The sequence below is a fragment of the Triplophysa dalaica genome, chromosome 19, assembly GCF_015846415.1.
Source record: "Triplophysa dalaica isolate WHDGS20190420 chromosome 19, ASM1584641v1, whole genome shotgun sequence".
NCBI classification, from domain to species: Eukaryota; Metazoa; Chordata; class Actinopteri; order Cypriniformes; family Nemacheilidae; genus Triplophysa; species Triplophysa dalaica.
In genome coordinates, this window is record NC_079560.1 from 16,284,428 (window position 1) to 16,306,789 (window position 22,362).

The 22,362-nt window shown below is 36.9% G+C and overlaps 2 protein-coding genes across 4 annotated transcripts in view; one reads left to right on the forward strand and one right to left on the reverse strand.

Moving 5' to 3' along the window:
• The window catches only part of LOC130407474 (glucocorticoid receptor-like), a 68,422-nt gene extending 53,649 nt beyond the window's left edge, over positions 1 to 14,773 (forward strand). For both annotated transcript variants that reach the window (XM_056730349.1, XM_056730350.1), the window contains 6 exons: positions 516 to 632; positions 3,728 to 4,006; positions 6,676 to 6,820; positions 6,974 to 7,104; positions 10,155 to 10,312; positions 11,649 to 14,773. In XM_056730349.1, coding sequence (XP_056586327.1) covers positions 516 to 632; positions 3,728 to 4,006; positions 6,676 to 6,820; positions 6,974 to 7,104; positions 10,155 to 10,312; positions 11,649 to 11,801 — 983 coding nt within the window. In that variant the 3' untranslated portion in view covers positions 11,802 to 14,773. The remainder of the gene's footprint in view (positions 1 to 515; positions 633 to 3,727; positions 4,007 to 6,675; positions 6,821 to 6,973; positions 7,105 to 10,154; positions 10,313 to 11,648) is intronic.
• A 296-nt stretch (positions 14,774 to 15,069) lies between these two features.
• The window catches only part of LOC130407473 (rho GTPase-activating protein 26-like), a 74,664-nt gene continuing 67,371 nt past the window's right edge, over positions 15,070 to 22,362 (reverse strand). For both annotated transcript variants that reach the window (XM_056730346.1, XM_056730347.1), the window contains exons 21-24: positions 21,368 to 21,403; positions 20,429 to 20,539; positions 17,213 to 17,304; positions 15,070 to 15,993 (exon numbers count right to left, since the gene is read on the reverse strand). In XM_056730346.1, the coding sequence (XP_056586324.1) occupies positions 15,905 to 15,993; positions 17,213 to 17,304; positions 20,429 to 20,539; positions 21,368 to 21,403 (328 nt within the window). In that variant the 3' untranslated portion in view covers positions 15,070 to 15,904. The remainder of the gene's footprint in view (positions 15,994 to 17,212; positions 17,305 to 20,428; positions 20,540 to 21,367; positions 21,404 to 22,362) is intronic.

Sequence of the window (22,362 nt, forward strand, 5' to 3'; positions counted from 1 at the left end):
ACGGCGTCGCTTTGGGACGTAATGATGTATTCCATTAATCAAGATTTCATCAATTGTAATAAACATAGAGAATATTTCTTTAACTTTTTCAGCCTAATAACTAAATGAAAGCTTTTTGAATAATCAGGTTTGTGTTCCGTTACTACAAAAGCGAATCCATTCATTAAACCCTTCAGTTGTGTAAATGCTAACTTTATTTTTCAAAGACACGTAAAGTAAAATCAACCTCCAGCTGTCAATTATATCAGTCTGATGTTTGCATTTACATCCAAACACAACGCTTGTCTAAGAGCTACACAACACAGCGCTCGCGCAAACATGAACACAGTCCAGTTTGACTTTTGCTGTCACTATTCACCTTTGCCAAGCATCAATTCTTTAAGCTTTTTGGGGTGTTTATGCATTTACCTTTAACTCTGAAAGTGCTTGATTTTAACCGCAGTGTGTGCAATGCCTGAGTTTAATCCTCTTAAAGTCTTTCTCGACCTGCGAATAATGACCTCTCTTCCTCTCAGGACAACACAACTATCTGTGCGCCGGGAGAAACGACTGCATCATCGACAAGATCAGGAGGAAAAACTGCCCGGCCTGTCGCTTCCGCAAGTGTCTGCAGGCTGGCATGAATCTGGAAGGTGAGGAAACTGCATGTCACGTCAAATGATTTACTGTACATGACCTAGATTCCACTTCCTTATGTTGCGTGCATACTATAAATGGTTCATATGTGGTCGCGCCACATAAAACAGAATAGAGGGAAAGACAAGCGAAGGCTTCACAGCACAACAGCAGTGTTTATCCCCATGTGTATAAATCTAGACATTCCACATCACATGAATCATTCGACTTTAGTCAAAGAGCTACACGCCACAGTGCCGAACACATTTTTTCCAGCGCACGTTCTCACGTAGGCGGTCGAAACGGTGTGACCAAGGACCGTCCGTGCAGGTTTCCTTCGCACACAAAAGATGAAGGAGGCTGTGATATACTTCACGCCAGCGGGCCGCAGTCATCCATCTAGACGCGAGGCTGTAATTTCTTGGATGATTTATTTGTGCGATGCACCAAACAGGAGAAAAGGACCTTGATGCGTTAGCAGGAAACTAAATCTGGGGTTTTATCACTGAGGCTTTTAGTTGCCATAGAAACAGTTAAGGCTGAAAATTAAAAAAGTGGGACAAAATGACATTGTTTTTGATGGTAAGCTCTAAATCAGAGGAAGGGACGGACAAATTTAGGATAGAAAAGCGTCGAGCGTTGTGGGATTTGGAACAAACAGGCTTACATCTCTGCATATACTGTATTCATATAGATGATAATGTGTTGTTTCATTTCAAGAATCACTGTAAGAGGAAATCTGCCTGACGCACATTATTATTGGATTTTAGGTTTGCAGTTATCTTAAGCAGTGCCTGTTGTTTATCAAAATGTGGAGGAAAAGCCGTCTCGCTAATGAATTGCTTGAATTCACAATAAATAAGCAGAAAGCATGTGCTTAATTGTATCAGGTGGACACAACGGGAGGCGAGAACATTGTTTACAGTGTGGAATATTAAGGACGTAGGCTGTGTATTTGTTCATTTTACCTGAAGTTGTTTTTTTACCTTTAAAAAACGTCCATGATTTGATGCTCATTTAGTCCAGACCTTTTCATTTCTTCAGGAAAAAGACAAATGTATACAATTCTTGTGTGATGGCCACATGCTTGGTTACAAATATAACTGAATTCTTTGAATTAAGAGATGTCAGGGTGATGTTACTGTGCTCAGATCATGAAATGTCTTGTTGAAAGGTCTTTTTTACATTTAAATGGGGCGTATTTTACTGTAACACCACTTGACATTACAATAAAAACATGTTGGTTGACTCCTGAGGTGTTTAGTTATAAATAAGTGTGCAATCTATAAGCTTAAACCTTAAAATTCATGTTGAAATGTTCCAGTGGTGAGGTTTGTGGTTTGGCCTACAAAGAGAAGAAACCTGATGTGTAGACCAACAGATTGTATAATTTTGCTTTCATTGGATGTTTGTATATACTTTGTGAAGTACTTTTGACCTGAAATCCATTAAAATGGATGTGAATTTTTGTTTTTATAGAGATGCAACGATATATCGGCTAGGCTTGTGCTGGTAGTACGTTTTTATGAGGCGGTAATTGATAAAGTTTTTTGGTACACGGTATGATCACGGTGATGAAATGCATTACAAACCTAGGTCGAAAACATAAGCAAACTTCAGTGTTATATTTTCAACAACAAGTTTAATAGGTTTTTAAAATATTAACTGATAATAAGAAATAAATGGAAGGTAAAGCTTACTGATACTTGGTCAGGTAGTTAACATACATAATCAAATACGTATGTAACATAATATTCATGGCTGGATATTTAAAGGTGTCTTTCAAAGGTTGTTTTATACTGTTATATGTGGTCGACCTATGACGTTTGCGTGGTTTATACATCCAAAAACATTAAAATCAAGAAGTAGTAGGCCATTTTCTACCCAAGTTTTGAGGCCAGTTCTACAAACGCTCGGTTTTAATGGGCGTGCCGCATTGAAGACTTTATTAATAAACGCCCACTGCTTTGATTGGATAGCAGTTTGCGTAGTTGGTGCTTTCTGTGAATTTGGTTCGAGACGTAACGTTAGGTTACACAATAGCACCTTTCACAGTTTTCGCAGGGCATCAGTATTATCTGGAGACCTCCTTTGACTTATAAATGTTAGTAAGTAACAAGAGCCTTTTCAGTTCTGACACTTGCATGATGTTCGTGTAAATACGATTCCCTCTAATATAACAAAAGCTTGGGTTAAAATTGTGATTTTAATTCATGCCTCCTCTAAAGGTTATTTTTAATGACACATAAATTGCGAGACCATTACGTTCACGCAGTATAAACGGATTGTTATTTTATCCAATCAAAGGAATCATGTTTTTTTGACGTGCCCGCAGTAAAACTACAGAGCATTTTCACTATTGTGGTGTACCGTATTACCGAACACTGGCACATGCTAATATCGGCCAATAACCGGTATCTGTGGATAAAAGCATTTTTTCACATTAACGGCACATAGTTTAAAAAAGGTGATGATAAGTGGCTATATATCTTGTCAATCAAAAGTGCACAAGAAGTTGAAATGAATTTTGATGTGCACCAGTTTGATCTTCCATATTAAAAGTCAATATATGGATGAAAAACATTCAGAAACTAAAAAAATATGAATTGAATCTTTACAGTATTTATCCGCATCTATCACTCGGAATAATCATCTATAGGTATCGGTGGATACGTTTAGTATCGGTTCATCTCTAATAAAAATAAAATGTATCATTTTCTATTATGTGGTTTTGTTTAAGGTTGCCTCATGGGGAAAATAAATTGTTATATTTTTTTGGAAGAAGCCTTTAAAAAATATGCTTAATAAATATAATCTTCTTAAGAACAATCATTTAAATCTAAATTTTTTAGTCCTATTATAACTTTTTCTTGTTAACATCTTAAATATCTGAATTCATCATCGCCCGATTTACAAACCCTGAGCAGAAGAACTATTAAAAGAAAGTGTGTTTTCACACCATCAGTACTTTGGAAGAGAATCAAGTGCTTTAACTGTAAGCTGCCTACACAGTTTTCATCATTCAGCTTTACGTCCTTTTTTAGATGAATGTTTTTATTAAATAATGAATGATCACTGAATAATGAATGATCACTTCCTCTTATTATGTTAGCTCGCAAAAACAAGAAGCTGATGCGGATGAGGGGTCAGTCGCCATCGAGCGAGCCGGCTTCACCTCTGCCCGACGATCGCATGTGCTCTCTGGTGCCCAAGGCCATGCCCCAGCTGGTGCCCACCATGTTGTCCCTGCTCAAAGCCATTGAGCCCGAGATCATTTACGCCGGCTACGACAGCACCCTCCCGGACACCTCTACCCGTCTCATGACGACCCTCAACCGTCTGGGCGGACGTCAAGTTGTCTCTGCGGTCAAGTGGGCCAAAGCCCTTCCAGGTGAGCAAGATTCGTCCTCATTGTCGATCGCTGATTTTGATTGGCTGAAATAACTTGTATGAAAAGACAAACTTTATGTGAAAGTCAGTAGAACATAGTGTCATTTGCTTATTACTGACCTGTACCTGAACAATGTGACCAGTGCCGTGAGAAAAAGAGCATGTGGTTTTGTAATGGCTGGGAGTATTTACTCTCTGGTTTAATCAAATGGAGCGACTGGTGAACGGTGGTTATGTAAGAACCACATGCTTGAGCAAACTCAGTTTGTATCCCCTTTACTGAGGCAAAACGGTAAAACACATTTTAACATAAATCAACATATTCGCGAAACACGTTATTGTTTTTTACAACAACCTCTGTCCTGATTGATAAAAGCTTGTGGGTCTTCCAAGACGACAAATTCTCTCTCGATCGGCTTAAACGGTGAATGTGTATTCCATTTATAATTGACCGAATTGAATTGGACAGTTTATGTAAGAGTGATTATCCACACAATTTAAGCATAAATTTGTTCCACTCTGGTTTTGTAAATAAGGCTTTTGGTCCTTAGAGGGTTTTGATGTCAGTAAAGATGATTGTGGTTATTCCATAGAAATACACAAGTTGTTTTTGATTTAAAAATAACAAAATCATGTCACATCAGAACACAAACAGAGAAATGTCATTATGTTGGATCACAGAGTTCGAAATGTCAGTTGTGTTACGTTCTCTACATGGACCTAAAGGGGTCATATGACTCGGCTAAAACGAATATAATGGTTTGTTTTAGATATAATGCAATTTGCAAACATAATTTAAGTTCAAAAACGCTGTATTTTCCACAAACAGTGCATGTTTGTATCCCCCTCTCTGAAACGGGCAGATTTTAAGATACTGAAGATACTGGTTCTGGAAAGCGAGGTGTGCTATGATTGGCCAGTTAACCAGTGTGTAGTGATTGGTCGAATACTGCATGTGTGTGATGGAAATGTAACGCCTCTTACCATATTTGGAACATCAGGTTCCAAAGCAATTGTACTGACAGGTACGGTCACCTTGAGTATACATTTGGGTGATCTTAGTCAAATCATACCATGCACCATGTTTCGGCACTTTATTTTAGCAATTTTACGTTTCTAATACATGCATGGGCAACTTATAACACACCAAATACACCGCAAAACTTGTATTCGTGCTGTACGATCATTTTTTGTTTGCCGATAAATTGAATCAGAAACATAATTTTTCATTTTAAGTAATGTTCAAGTAATGTTAGTCTAATAATGCAAGTAAAGAACAAAGGCCTTCAAATATAATATTTGGACATTGAAATAGGAATGTTAATAATAAAGGGAGTGTTAATATTTAAAATGACTAAAACAGACACTTCCGGTCCTTAATTATGAATGGTTTATATCACTACAAGCCGTTATGATGAAGTGTAGGGTAGGGCAGATATGTGAACTCTGGAGAGGGCAGCACGGTTGTATGTCATAATGTGGCCTTTTAAAATGCACTTGCCCAAATGAGCGAAGAAAAACAATGTTTATTTATCTGGAACAACTTTTTGAGAGGTGTCTCATTCGTGAAGTAAAGGAACAAAAAAAGTGTGCACTAGCCCTGATTTTGACATGCAGACACAGGGCAGCGCTCAGTGACACTCAGCAATCTGATAAATGTTATTGTCATTCATTTTCATGTAAACAAATGCATATATTAACACAATGGCGATGTATTGAATCACCAAAAACTACCCACGTCAAGTTTATATTTTATAAATTGACTATCACGACAGGCCTAGTTATTTAATGGTTCTCTTTGGTTTAATGAAACTTGGATTACCAGAGTATCTCTTGATCAACAATGTTTTTAGCTGCACTTTTTCCATTGCTGGCTACCAGCATAAAAAATTCAATATCAAAATCAATAAGGAATTAACACGCTTTTGTTTCATTGTATTTGAGTATTTACCGAATGGAATAATAATAGTTTTAATATACAATATTATATTAAATTATATTAAATACAATACTAAGTAGAATGAGTGAGTGTGTGTGCCCTGCGATGGGTTGGCACTCCATCCAGGGTGTATCCTGCCTTGATGCCCGATGACTCCTGAGATAGGCGCAGGCTCCCTGTGACCCGAGGTAGTTCGGATAAAGCGGTAGAAAATGGATGGATGGATGGACAATAATAAGTAATGTTATGGTAGCTTGTCCGAGACAAGTGAATGTTTTGTATGGGCAAGTGAGAGAGAAATTTACTTGAAAATAAACAATAACAACAATGCGACATATATATAGAATAATAAGAATAGGTGCATTAGACAGAGCTGCGTGTTTGTGTGAAGTGCGTTTCTCGTTGTTGTGCTTGTTTGTGTGTGACAGAAATCAATAGTACACTGCACTAGGACCATGAACGTTAACTACAGTAGATGCGGATGCGGAATCGCTTGATGTGTGATGAAATGGACAAAGTGTATGTTTGTTAATGTTTGTCCACACGATATGTGACAGTAGCAAATGATGATGAACGATTTTTTTTATTTTACAAATTCATTCTCAACCAATATATGAGTATGGAAGCATATTGGTATCAGTATTTTATTTGAAATGCAATACGGAAAATGGCAGTGCAGTATGTAAAATGACAATACATTTATGTATACGTGTGTGTTGTGTTGTGTTAAGGCTTCAGAAATCTGCACCTGGATGACCAGATGACGCTGTTGCAGTGCTCGTGGCTCTTCCTCATGTCCTTCGGTCTGGGCTGGAGATCTTACCAGCAGTGTGATGGAGGAATGCTGTGTTTTGCTCCAGATCTCGTCATCAACGAGTGAGATCAGTTTGTTATTATTTAAAAAATGCAATTCAATTGGGCATTTAGTAATGCAGAACGTAGAACATGGATATGACTCTCTATGTGATGTCTTTTGCAGGTTCTTGAATATTTGTCACATATACTAAAGCTGTTTTTGTTTGTTTACAGAGAGCGGATGAAACTGCCCTACATGAATGATCAGTGTAGCCAGATGCTGAAGATCTCCAATGAGTTGGTCAGACTGCAGGTGTCCTATGATGAGTATCTCTGCATGAAGGTGCTTCTGCTCCTCAGCACAGGTACAGACTCTATCACTCCTTTTTACACCTTTAGAGCCGCACTGCTTTCTGCTGTTTTTCCCAAGGGTTTGCGCTCCCCTGGCGTCTGTCGTTGCTAAGCAATGATGGGCCACGCTAGCCGTTGAGACGAGGATGTATAAATAAAGGATATATGCACTGAAAATACCTTGTAATAACTAGATTTATTCATGCTGTGGTCATCTTTGTCTCCATCTTCACTGAGCTCGTCTATATTGGTTGGTTGATTCCTGTCACATGACAATGTGTGCGTGCGGCAATCTGCAAAGTTGAAATATTTTCATCTCGATGCGGTGCCAACGCACCTAGAAAAATGTACACGCCACACCGTCACGACTGCATCACTCCCTATTGCTGCGTGCCTGCCGCGAAAAAGACGCAAAATGTGAAAGGCCCATATTACTTTATATTTACCTGTTTACTTATATCTGTAATAATTTAACAGTCATTTTTACAGTTATTAATATCTCTATGATATCTATGGTTTTATACATCATGTATTAATTATACACTATGTTTCAAAACTTTACGGCCACTTGAATGTTTTCATTAAGATAAAAAAAATTTAAACTGAAGGCACAGGTTGAAGTTAGTTACAGAGGAAAAATATAAAAGAAATATAAAAGTGTAATATAAAAGTATTATCTAAATGTTTAAAAATACTCTGTGTGGCATGAGCAGGTCTCTGCTGTTTTTTTTTTATAATTATGCAAGTATAGTTGACTTTTATAGTGAAGCACTCGTCCCAGTTTTTATTATTTTCTATTTTTCCAGTTTTTATAATGACACTTACATGAAGTGTCTTATAAATCCTCACACAGTCCATATCCTCGTGAATTATATAATGTTCTGTTCCTTCACTCATTCTCTGTATGATTCTTGTTAATGGACTACCTTTGACAAACTCTAGTGGGTCTGTTAAATTGGCTCATAAAAATAAAAAAATGTGTCTTCAAAGCCCAGAATATTATGGGAAAAGGATGCATTTGGATGACCCTAGATTGCCTCTTAAAGAAATGAAAATGGTGTCCATCTCTGAATTAAATATCTCTGCTTCCTAGAAGCCCTTTCTACATTAGGTATAAAAAGTCTGAAATATTGTTTTTGGGGGGGAGAGTACCTGAGCAGTCTGTATTAGACATGTTACGGCGTCGCATCCTACTATACTATTATTTCTGCAGTATAAAGATCATATCGCTGCTGTTTTTCCAAAACTTCTTATCTTCATATTTTATGATTTTTATTTTTTGTCGTAATGTCACCTTTTATGCTTTTCACTGGGTTCTGCAAATATATAATCAATAGAAGACAAGTATTGACAACACGGTATTAAATTAATTTAAAAGTACAGTGTTTTTTTCTGAAAAACTATGAATTTGGACATCCGAGATTTCTAAACCTTACCTTTTAATGTCTTTCTATTATAACATAAACTAACAAATGTCAAATCTTTTATTTAAATTAAAAAAACTCTTTATTTGGATTGGACTGTAATGAGGTCCTTTTTCAAGATCTTAAATCTCCATTCTGTTTCACATATTTCTAAAATACCATAGTTGGCATCATAGAGTACGCTGGGTTCAGTAAGAGTAAGGTCGCATTTAGTTTCACACCATCTGAGCGTTCTGATACATCAGACTTGACTGTTCTGCTCATCTGATAAGAGAGGATATAATTCCACTGAGACACTGCTGCGTTTTGCATAGATTCACTTTAGTCTAAGTGTTTGCCTCGGCTGCGATCCAACATCCCCAAATCACAAATCCCAAGCTGAAACAACCACCGGGAAGACTGCCATTACATAAGACACATTTACTTCGGTTTTGCATACTTTCCGACGACTTGTGCGTGCAACACAGACAGCATCATATAAAATGATCTGAACTGGTGTTTGTTACCTCGTTGTACTTTGAAGTGGCACACGATAATTTGCTTCTAGAGAGTCACGGTGTCTACAAACATGAGTTCACGCCGGGTCAGGGGATGACGTGGTGCAGGCAGGGCTGGGTTTTGCCAACTAGCAGACATCATGATTTAAATCTCTCTCGGCCGATCCATTTCACTTTTGTCTCGAGCAGCGCGGCAACACGCTTAGAATTGATGCAGTGATCAAGTATTGATGCCAGATCATGAGAAAGAGAATTGCGATGCTTTGATACACGATTCAGACACTTAAGCCACTAATAAAAATGTATGAATTTCATCAATAGTGTCCTAGCAGAGTAAACACATGTGTAGTTTATCACATTTTATATGTTTCACTTATATTGAAATCGATTCTAAACTATTCTTGTGTAATATAATATGGATTCAAACTTTTCGAGTTATTATAGTTTTGCTTTTACTTTTATTAATATTTTAGATTTTTTTGTTGTGTTCATTTTAGTTACAGTTTTAGCAATTTTGCTATATACTTTTTGTCACTTTATCGTTTATTGGTTTATTTTTAATGTTGCTATATTAGATACATATTTTTTTACTTTAGTTTTTGTTTATTGTTATAAACTTACTGCTTTAAACTTCAGTTTGTTTTTGAGGAATTATTTCAAATTTTCCTTGAGTTAAGTTTTTCCCCCAAAAAATAGGCCAATATTATATTTGATTTCAATGAACAGGAACGTTTTCAAAGTTTTATTTTCAGTAAACTAGAACGACCTTGATCCGCATGATAGACCAGCTCACTTGATTTAATATTTTGTTATGAAATGCAAAGACTGTTATCCAGTAGTAAGGAAAGGGAGGAGAAGCACAACGGTTGCAAAAACTATTACTGCAAACTGCTCTGATGTCCGTTGACCAAATAGAGTTTGACACAGCCTGATGTCAACAAGGTCAAGTAAGAGCATTTGTAAAATTATTCATGTCAAAATAATAATTGCAAGTTGAAAAAAGGCAGTTAAACGCATTCTAGTATGTTACACGTGACACCAGAGCGGTTTTATGATTTACATTTCACATTTTTTTATGAGAATCAGAATATGTTAACGTCTCTATTAGGTGTCATTCTGACCTCATTTGTGTTGTCTTTACAGTACCAAAAGACGGGCTCAAGAGCCAGGCCGTGTTCGATGAGATCCGCATGTCATACATCAAGGAGCTTGGCAAAGCCATTGTGAAACGAGAGGAGAACTCCAGCCAGAACTGGCAGAGGTTTTACCAGCTCACTAAGCTCTTGGACTCCATGCAGGAGGTAAGCTAGGATTTCTTACAATTAGCAGATGGAAATGTTTGACAAACAGGTTCGCACAAGCAGACACAAACACTTGGCCGGTGCGGTGCAATTTTTAAGAGGGTTCTTTGTAAATTTGGCTGTTCAACAGAGATGCACAGTAATATCAAAACAGTATTAAATAAATTACAATAATATTGTCAGATTTGTGTTTATGTACTGCAACAGTTAAACCTGGCATTTGTATACAAAATAATATTGATGGGTGTAAAAACGTATGTGGTTTTGTATATAAATACATTTTGATCAAATTTAAATAAGAAACTTAAAGGAGTAGTTCACCTTCAAAATTTAAATTCAGACATCATTTACACTCCCTCTTGTCATTTCAAACCAGTTTGACTTTCTTTGTTCGCAGAACACCAAAGAAGATATTTTGAAGAATGTTGTTAACAGCTCTCCATTGACCTGCACCGGTTACAATAGAAGTAAACCGTGGGCCACTGCTGTTCGGTCACTGACATTTTTCAAAATATCTTCTTTTGTGTTCTGCGGAAGAAAGAAAGTCATACAGGTTTGAAATGAAAAGATGGCGTGTATATGATGACATATTGATCGTTTTTCATACTTTAAAGCATAACCATATCTAGGCTAACGTCACTTTTTCAATAATGCATTTCATCATTATGATTATTTCCACAATATTGTTTCTATGAGCAATTCATAATGATACGAACAATTCCTGAAAACATAAGAACATAATTGTTTACATTTCACTGAAATCACATAAGTTTACAGTCCATTAAATAGTTCAAGTTTTGATTAACTGTTTAACACACCCGTTCTGTACATCTTATCAGAGCATATAGCAAACATACCATGAGAAGCACGTATATGCAGTCAATAAATGAAATGACCAGAGTTGCATTTGTACGAAATTGCTATTGAGAGCAATGCAGAAATGTAGATCTGCTCAGCATGATTGGTTGGGTACAAATCATTTAATTGAATACAAATCATCATTTATTTGTGGATTCATTTAAAAAGTTGCAACAAATTACTGTGATAATAGCATAAAAGTCGATGCCTTTATGCAAGTTATCTCTTGTCACATTTTTCTTGTGTCAAACACGCAATTAATTATACCACACACCACAAAACTATGTCATTTCAGGCCTAAAAATGAACTAGCTGTGTTGCTATTTAAATACAGCTTATGTTTAGTGTGACATTAGATGCAGAGGTCAACATTTAGTATATTTGTGCGCTCTACAGCACCTGTATCTCTGGGGTGATATCAATGGCCTTATTGTCCACGTGTTTAAAACCCCTTTTAAAATGATGCTTCTGTCCACAGATGGTGGAAGGCCTCCTCAGCTTCTGTTTCTACACGTTTGTGAATAAGTCCCTGAGCGTGGAGTTTCCCGAGATGTTGGCTGAGATCATCAGCCACCAGCTACCAAAATTTAAAGACGGGAGCGTCAAGCCACTTCTGTTTCACCAGAAATGACTGCCTTAGTTTGTAACGATGCCTTAATGATGCCACCCTTCCCTTACCAGCATTGGTCCCACACGCCCCCTTTACCCTCCCGAACCGCCCCGAATGAAGCGGGGCAACACTTGGAATCCAGAAGAAACAGGTGAAAATCATCTACAACGGAGCAGCGGAGTAAACTTTTTAGACGCTTTTCGAAATCTTCAAGCCTTCACGTACACCCAAAGCAGGCGAAAGACCTTGCCATTTTCTCTTTTTTTTGCATGTACACTGCTGATATGTTTACATGGGTATATCAAAAAAGGGAAAACGTGCCTTTTTTGCGCTTGGCGAACCGACTGGCAGTCGTTTCTCAGGCTAAGCCTTTGCATTCATGCTTTTTGTGTTGTCACGCATGTTTCTGCTAGCATCCGAAGCGGCTGCGATGGTTGTCTGGAATTGGCAGCTTAAAGGTCCCCTGAGGTGCTAAAGTTTAACTCAAGAGGCGCTTGTGGAAACAACCAATTAGCCCGTGAAACACAAGGCCCTTTTGTGCTTATTTTGAAGTCTCATCGAACATATTTCTATGAAACGCCATAAAACGCCACACGGTCTTTAATATGTTCCACAACACGGCAAGCTCCGTTGAAATTGGAAATCGAAATATTGAATTATTCATGGGTTTGTTTGTGGATTTTTAGCAGGTTCACTTGGAATTATTGACCATCCATCGCCTCTTATATGCGTTCAGAAGTAATTCAGAGAGCTGATGGTTGATTTTAAGGGTCAGAATTATCGTCCATTCATTGCGATCAGGTGTAGATGAGAATACTCCCAGCATTCATGATGTTTAGCATTTAACAAACTCCCCACCCCCTAACCCCCGTTTTTGTGCATGCTTGATGGGTTGGTTGTATTTACCTTCTGCCATATATCAAATTCTTCTTACTTCATTTTCACTGCAAATTGTTTCTTCATTGTCGGAATACTCTCGATAAAATCTGACAACCCATCAGAGACCGAGTAAGCGTGTAACCCACTCTCTTTCATGTGTCCCGGCAGTGCCAAGCAACAGATGCTTTCTTTTGTGCTAACTTCAAGAACAAAAGGAAGATTTGTTTTTCCTACGCCCGGCCATGTTCGCTGCGTTTCATTCCCGGCTTGAAGCTAAAGGTCACGAAAAATGAAAAATCATTGTAGGATCATAAAAGGATCATTTAAAAAAAAAATTAAAGCATGTGACACGAGTAAATAATGACAGAATTGTGCATTTTGCCTGATATATAACTACAGGCTTCTTATTCATATTATTTTGGCAACATGCTGCACTCTAAAACATTTAACAAAGTAGGGCCGCATAACGATTAGTCATGACTAATCGTTTGCAAAATAAAAGTTTTTCTTTACATAGTATGTGTGAATGTAGTGTGTATAATAATAATGTATCTATAAATACACACACACACACGCATGTATATATTTAAGAAATATTTACATTTATATATAATTTATATTGTATGTAAATCTAAATATTTAATATATAAATTTATTTTTTCTTACAATTATACATGCAAGTCTTTTTATATTTACATAATTACTGTAAACAAACTCTATTATTTTTCATACAATTGGTCCCGACTAATCATTGTGCATCCCTATAACAAAGCTTCATTTTTTGCTTGAACGTTCAGCTTAACTCTCATTGTTTAGTTATTGGGAGGGGTCAAGCCGTCCAGTGTTGGCATTGGAAATCTTCAGTGTCAAATAACATCACCCTGACCCGCTGCGGCCATGTACAGTATTAAAACTTGTGATGGTGGTCATAGGATTCAAGGTTAAATCCCACTATCACCGTTGCTTTTCATCAGCTGTATGCGTTCCTCACAGTTCTGTGATAGAGTCTGACGTCAGGAATGATCTGCGCTTTTGCTTACGTTCATAACCAGTGTTACGAGTCGCTGTTTAACATTCATTTCCACACGCTTTATTTAACCCTCCTGAAATTGAAATGTACACAGCACATGTCCCGTACCCTTCCCTCGAATTCCTCCAATATGTTCGCATATTTTACGAGACTCGCTGGATTTGTGAGATGTTTCTAAATTTCTAATCGTTTCACAGTAGGCCTTCTAAAGGGAGTGCGTGAGCCATACAAGTAGATTGTTTAAATTCAGGAGAACACTGAATTGTGAAAGTCATTGAACATTTTGAAATACAAGATATATAGTCAAAACAAATCCTCTTTGATATAAAAATCATTTTACAATAGAGTAATTTTAATACCTAAAAAAACAAGTTCTATATCTTTTTTTGTCAAGAGATGTATTGCAGATGCACTTTTGAAGTTTTCATGTATGTAAATGTAAATTCTTTAAATCAATGGAAATATACGAGTGATCACTGTTTTAAAGATTGACAGCTTAACGTTAACGCGGAAGGGGGGGACTGGAGTATATTTTGTATAGTGCAACAGAGTGACCAAAGCAACGCAGATTTTAAAAAGAAAAAAAGTATTTAAAGCCGTTACTTTTTAAAGTAGCACTTACTACCCAACTTTAGTACTTTAGTTTATCCTTTTCTATTTCTTTTATAAAGATTTAGGCTTTGGTCTCATGTATAATGTTGTAAAATTTACTAGTCATTACAAAAATATATATAATAAAAAATTATAAAAAAAAGACAGCTGTGTGTTAATGTATCAGAGCCTGAAGATTTGCACTACCCTTATACTGGCCTGACATAATCTATTCTATTTTGTACAAAATTCCATGCAAATACTATCTTTTAAGATTAAGGGCAAATCATATTTCACTGGTATATGGCTTTCATTAAAGTCTTTTTGTTTGTTTGTTTGTTTGTTTGTTTGTTTGCATTTCATTTATATGTAAAAGTAATCCAATGTAAAGGATATCTGTTTAAAAATAGTTTTGTATGACTTCTGTATTACACCTCTCCTGTAGTCAATGTCGATCTTTACACCTATTTGATTAAATGTTGGACAAAAGTTGTTTGGAGGGACAATAGTGTGTTTGTTATACTGTGAAGCTACATTGTGATAGGTTTATATTTTGTTTCTTGAATCTGAATTATGACACTTCTACACCTGGTATGTGGGTTTATTTCTCTCTCGGGCGTCTGTACAGTTCACTGTCATTTTTATGAAAATAAGCTGTCCAGTTACTGAAAAGCTATTTTTACATGCTTAGTTCGACATTATATTTCATCTGAACCAAATGTACTCTAGACTCCACCAGCTCCAAAGAGTTGCAGTTTTCCTATTGCAGAAATAAAATGGACATCAACATGCATTTAAATGAAAATTGAGCTATCAACTTTCTTTTTATTTCATAGAAAAAGCTAAACAATTCGACATTTGATATACTAAAGAATATTAAGGCTCATAAAATTTGACACGATTTTCTCTTTTAAAAATATGTAAGCTCAATTGGGACGTCCCAAAATTAAGTTAGTATGCAACGATAAAAATATATCATTCACATTTTACAAAAATCAAATGATACCTCAACAATTGTAACTTATGTACAAAGTTAATTCACTCCAGAACACAAAACTCCTTAAATAAGAGTGCTTTACATATGACATTAATTCACATTAAGAAATATTGTACACACTTGTTTTACTTGCAGGCTAAAAAAAGACAATTGTAAAAATGAAAATTGCTTCCTCAAATATAAAAGAGTGCAAGAGTTTCCCCCCAGTTAACAGGAACTGTTCGTCTTAGTAGTTCTAAACAAAACAGATCAAAAAAAGCATCTGAAAGACATTCAAGAAACCTCTAGACTGCATAGAAACAGCACATGGCAAGTGCTCACACATAATAGCGCTGTTGTCCATCATCCCTCATAAGGAGCCACTGTTATAGAATGTAAAGACTGTGGTTTAGGCAGCAACATGTTGGTCACAGGCTTTATTTTCCCTTTTACCTTGGGTTGAACTGGTTTTATTTAAACTGTGGCAGACGCTGTATCATGACACGCTAGGGGAATGCCACGGTTGCCGAAACCCATAGTATCACATGGGCACGTTCAGGCATACTAACTCACTTTCTGTGTTTGAGTTCAGGACGTTTTCAAAATGTGACCCCACCTGTCACGACTCGAATCCAAAGTCCCTTCCAGCTAGAAAAACTCCACATAGTTCTCCGGGATTAACCCTTTTTTCCCGTCCAAAGTGCCTTCCAACCAGCCGGGTTCCCTTGACTTGTGAACTGTAAGGCAAGATAAAAACAGAAGTTGATTTTGGGTACCACTTTGTCTGTTTTTGAGTTTCTGTACTTGAATATTGAATAGCATTGAACACCCAGACTAGTAAAGCAAAGTTCTGGATTCACGTCGAGGAAAATTCAAGCAAAATGTCTTTTATAATATTAAATGAGTTTGGCTCGCCCATTTCAAGGGATTCCACAAGTGTAAATCATCGTTTGTTATCAACCAGCAGAACTGCTTCCCAAGGTGGATGAACTTGTGAACCGGTCTTGCCCGTGAACTCTAATCACTTTGAGGGATTGACAGTCAATTATTTGATCACATTAATGTTTCTTACTTCTGAATCCATGTGTGAAATAGTCTCTATACTTCTATTGAACATGTGTGACTGGAAGCCCGATTTTTGCTTTTATGCCTCAACACTATGGATTGGTCTCCCTGTCTCCATCTGTTTGTAATGGAAAACGGCAGTTTATTTACGTAGGTTATGTGTACGGGAAATTATGTCAAATTGCCATTTTCGGTGAAACCAAACCTGGTCATTATCAGCTTACTGTAGTAAATCATATGATAGACAGGAACTTTAAGGACCAATTCTACCACTAGAACTGCAAAAATAGTGAACATTTTCCCAAATACCCCCCTCGTCTGTCATTGGTCAGTCACATGGCTAGCCCCGCACCAAACTCAGCCATTGGTCGAACAGAGAAAAAATCCTTTATTGATTTTAATCGTGAGTATAGTTTTGTTATAGTCGTTTATATTGTAGATGAACTTTACAGCTTCTAAGTGATAAAACGGTGAGAATTTGCTTTATTATGTGATTATTTATGGTAAACTTATCAGAAGAATAATGTGGAAGCGAGTCTGAAATTAGTCTGAAAGAAAGAAAAGTAACATTTTCAAATAAAAGAGATTCAGTTTTATGTGCATGAAAACATTGATCGTTCTACAGCTGTATTTGGAAGAACAATGGGGTGAGTACATTTCAATTTCTCATTGAATAAAACTGAGCATTGTTTGTGTTGTTTTTGCACTTCAATGTGTGTTGAATGATGCAGTCGAGCTCTATTGGTTTCATTAAACATGAATCTGATCAGGAGGTTCAGGTGTCACACAGTAGAAGACTTGCCCTTAATGAGAGCTTGAGGCAAATGTATTGATTTGATGTCTTACATCATAGCTCAGTGCAGATATACTCGCTGGTGGTTAAAAACTCACCGTTCTCAAACACAGTTCCGGTGATAAAGGACAGCTCAGAGTCATGTTCAGCCTTACAGGCGTACAGGGCACGAGCTCTTCGTAGCGGAGGGCTGAGAACAGAAAACAAGTTAAAGATCCCCCTTACCAACATTCAACATTCTTTTTCTAGAGTTACAACTGTAGTTGGTGTAGTAAAACAATGGTAAACACAAATTTACGTTGGTATCATTGTAATGAGTATAATTTATCAATATTATTTGTTGGTGTGACGGTACACTCAACTCATAACACACAATACTGGATTCACCATCACCACTGCATTACGATGTTTTGAACAAAAACAAAATTCTGAATATGTGTTTCCGTTACATTGTAATAGAATTGACAACATTAACAGAACCTTCTGTAGGCAAATTAATAAAAAGGTAAAAGATACACTGAACAGTGCAACTCGTTTTTAACAAACCTAAAATGAATAAATAAATTCAGAAAGCTGACCCTCAACTCTAAAGCAGTAAAAGCACAAAATAAACATAAAACATTACAAATGTTGACGTAGGTCACATGTTGGCAGCTCAACCACAGGTTTGGCAAACATGGCCACCGAGTGGGAAGACCTCCGTAAATGAATTTTGGATTAAATATGTCAAACTGTAAAACAATTCATTTGATGAATATAACATTCACAAAACGATTGCTTAAAATAATTTGTTTTACTGGACACCAGGGGTTGAACTTTGGTCTGAGAAGTGGGGGAAAATGGCTTTGATTTGAATCCCAGTTCCTGTATTTACATACGTTTAGGCACTATGGTGATACCAGGTCCATATAAATAATATATTTTCTGCATGAAGTGACCGAAGTGTGAATGAAGGGCAGTTAGTGATTTCTTCATAGTGAATTTACTATCACAAAGTCAAAATACCTTAGTTTTGCATCGATTATGATTGTGTGGTTTCATGGTTTACTCAATTTTACAGTGTTCTTACTGTGTATCAAAAGTTGATGTTTATGAAGGGGGAAAATGAGAGTATTTACTGAGAAACGGAGGAAAAAGTGGCTTGTAAACCTGAATCTGCAGTCGGGAGGAGACGAGTCGGATTACTTTCCAAATCGCTTAATGAAGTTAACGTACCTAGACAACGATCAGGGAAGCCCACATTTCTCTCAAGCCTTGTCAAAAACACTAGCTACTGTTAAAAGAACAAGCACTTATTCCAGGGATAACAATAGTCTCGCATTAAGCGTTTTTATTTTAAAGAAACCACATAACGTGGCTTCAAGCAGCGACAAAATGAGAACATAAACCCTTTTCTGTTATCAGGATTTTGGGAAACGCTTAGCTGTTTAATAAGGGCTCATTCTTTTAACAGTAGCTAGAGTTTATAACAAGTAAGATTTGACCGAAATTTGGGTTTACCTGGTCGTTGTTCAGGCTGTTAAACATAAGTACTTTGAGTTTGTTATAGTAAATTCCTATAGAGAAAATCATTTGCTGCCATCCACGTGATTGAAAACCACCTTTCAGTGAGCTATTTTGAGTGTGCACGCGACGCCCTCATCGTGATTCTGTCACAGTCCCGGCAATAATATGTTATCTTGTGCTGCTTCCGCACGCATCATTCACAATGTGTCCTGTTTTCGTCAGCAACATTCACGATTTGTACTGACCGGCAAAAGCTTGCAGGAAACGTTTCAGTGCGTTTGCTTCTACACACTGCTGTGGGTTTGTTAGTCCGCTATGATAAAGCGTCTGCTGCAATAGGATAATAAATATATAGACGCAAGACATAGGCCGTCACAAACAAACTCGTACAGGTTTCGGAAAGTTTGTTCAGACATATAAAACTGTTTTGTAACAAATTTTCTTAGTCTTTTATTGGACCATTCTACTAGAAAAGCACGCCCACGCGGCTGCATGGAGAGCAAGAGAAGGAGCATGCACAGACGTCACTTTCACTTGTAACGAGAGAGAGAGAGAGCATCTGTTCGCGAAGTTCAGGTGTTTGTTTGATTGCATTTAGGTGATGAATGTTACATAAACTGTGGATATAACGCTGGATTTGGAGATCGTTTGAAACTTATATATTGTACCGTCCCAGCGCTAATAGATGCCGGAAATGAACCGCATGCGCTGAGTGAAACTTATGTCTGTGTTTTGATGACAATGTGCTTTAGTTCAGTCTACCCCTCCCCCCCGCACGCGCCTTATGATTTCGAAAGTAATAGTAAAGCTGTATCTATCTTTTATAAATGTGATCAAACTAATAATCTTCAAAGATACGAAGTATGCAATACAACTCTATAGGTACTCAAGATTAATATAAGATTGACAGAAACCCTGTGTGTTCCGCCCGCTTTAAAGGCTATTTTGCAGGAGTCCCGCCATTCTCCCACACCCATCGAATCTTGTTGCAGAACATTCCCTCATTTTATTTATTAACGACGTCATCAGCTAGTCGAAATCAAATGACTATTATCACATAACAGTCGACCTCAAAAAATGTATGGTCGTTCAAACCCCTACTACAGACCTGTTCTTCGCACACTAACGAAGGTGAAGTGTTCGACCGTTAAAGGTCTTAAAAGTATTTTACATTACATCATACCTATATAGTAAGTGGTCAAGGTGAAGGTTTTACATAAATAATCATTTCTTAACCCTTGTGTGCTTTTGGGTCCCACTCCCATTTAAAGGTTTACAAAAATATTTGACATGGTTCAAGATCAATAATTATAAATGTAAATAATCACGCATAACTTGTGTAGCTTGTAATCAAAATAAAATCATACAATTTTCATGCATTATGGCTGCGTTGATTTAAAAATGAATAATCCGTCAGGCTTGCAAACACTGAAAGAAGCATGAACACCGCACAAGGGTTTAGAAAGTTGACAGGATGATTTACACTTTACATTTACATTTAGGCATTTGGCAGACGCTTTTATCCAAAGCGACTTACATTGCTTTATCCTATACATTTTACATAGGTATTTGCAATCCCATGGGATCGAACCCACAACCAATGCTCTTACCACTGAGCTACAGGAATGCGGATATTCCTGTATTTTCCCCTAAAATAGTTTGATTTTTACAGGATGATAATATCAGGAGGTTATTAGTACATTAGTAGAGCGCTCATGTGTTTAGTCAGATGTGCACAGGCAGGACTAACTGTTGTCAATGATTTGAAACCCACAGTGCTATAGATAGAGGTGTAATGGGACACACACCTGATGGGAGAGGATTCACTGGAGGAGGCCAGCTGAGGGCTGGAGGGGGCAGAGAACATCGGCCAGGAGGGGGAGCGTGGAGAGGCGGGGCTGGGTGAAGCTGGACTGCCACTGACACACATACACACATCACTATATAACCCCCAGCACCAACACTTGGAACAGTACAGTAGCATTCAGATTATTATCTTGAGCTGTAAACAGTCTAACATGCTTGATAGTTTCATTCTTACAGAAGTAATTCATCCAGAAATGATCTGGTATGGAAGCAAGAGTTCTCATTCTTCGAGTAAACGGCTAGAACTTAATAATTCCTATAGGTTTAACATGCAAACTTAGAGGAAATATTAGTAGTTATTTGTGTTAATTGTCAACATTAATCTGATTTATCTCACATTCTTTCTGTGATTCATCGCACATCACATTAATGTTTTAAAACATACTTTTACATTCTATTCATTTCACGTTTAATCTCCAAATGAATGTAGAAACAACAGATTTATTTAACAGCATCAGTTTACGAACGAAAGGCAACATTCTTATATTAGAACTGCAACTGATGTCTCCATTAAATTAATTATATTTTATTTGCAGCCTTTAACCTGTGACTGTATACACCAGGATGGACCGGTGCCGTGTTGTGCCGAATCTATACTCAACGCGTTTCAAATCACGCTTGAAAGTGTTTAAAGGCCTTTACATGAATGATAGTGTGATTATATAATGTAACGCTAGAAAAGAATCACCAAACAAATGGATGCTGTGTTGAATTTTTTAACGTGTTAATCTGGAAAAAAGTAATCGCATGCGTTAATGCATTACTATTGACAGCCCAAGTGTTAATATACCATATGCAACACAACATGTGCGAAATAAAATAAAAGCCACTGACTTCATGACCTTCATTTGTGTAATAAAGCAAGTGCTGGATAATCTTACCTGGTGGACGAGTTGCTGCGAGCCTTTGGATTTTGACTGAAAGACAGAAAGGAAACGGGTGAATATGAACTCTTGACAGTTTCATTATCTATTTAATTATGAGAACTGAATGTTTGTACAGTAGCCACAAGTTTACTGTAAAAATGAATGTGGCTAAAACTTCAGATGAAGTGGCAGAAGTAGTATATTACACCTTGAATAACTTATTCTGATAACAGAAAATGAGACTGTGGTTCAAAGTTTGAATAAAAAAAGTATTTTGACCACATGAGGCTTATTTCACATCTTAAGAAAGAGTGCATCACACACAGATCTGTAGAGATTTTTAAAAGACGAACTTCTAATGTTTAGCGCTTATCTCAAGCAAATAGATGATGTAAATTTAACATCACTCAGACTGAATGTGCTCAGAGCTTAAAGAGAGTACACAGTTTTAAAAGGAATTTCAAATAGATTCATGTAATCATCAACACACTGTATGGTCTTCAATAAAAACGTGACAAAGTAAACTGGTTTACTAGGATTCTTTACAGTATTTTACAGACGTGTTATCAAATATCTGTTGAAGTATATCACATATGTGGACTACATTTCACATCTGACATGCTTGATGTAAAGTAGGTATTTCTTCCACTTATCGTCTATAAACAAAACGTAGAGAGAATGTTTAAAAAGGCAGCTTTACCACGTGATATTTAGTGTAATGTTTCTCAGATTAATGGACAGCTATATGTTATGTGCACGCGGCCTGTTCGCTTTTAAATACAAAACAAATATGATTTACCAAATCTTTAAATAATCCTCTATAAAGTAGTGTATGCTTCTGTAGTTTATAAGTGCTATGAGTATGTAAATTCAAATTCTGCTATAAACGAAGGACTTGAAATACAGCAGAAATGCGTTTGTTAACATTGTGTGAAAGATGAGGGAAAGTTTCGGTTCAAAGCGTCAATTCATCTTTTGCATCACTGCATCAGTTTTGAGATGACAAACAT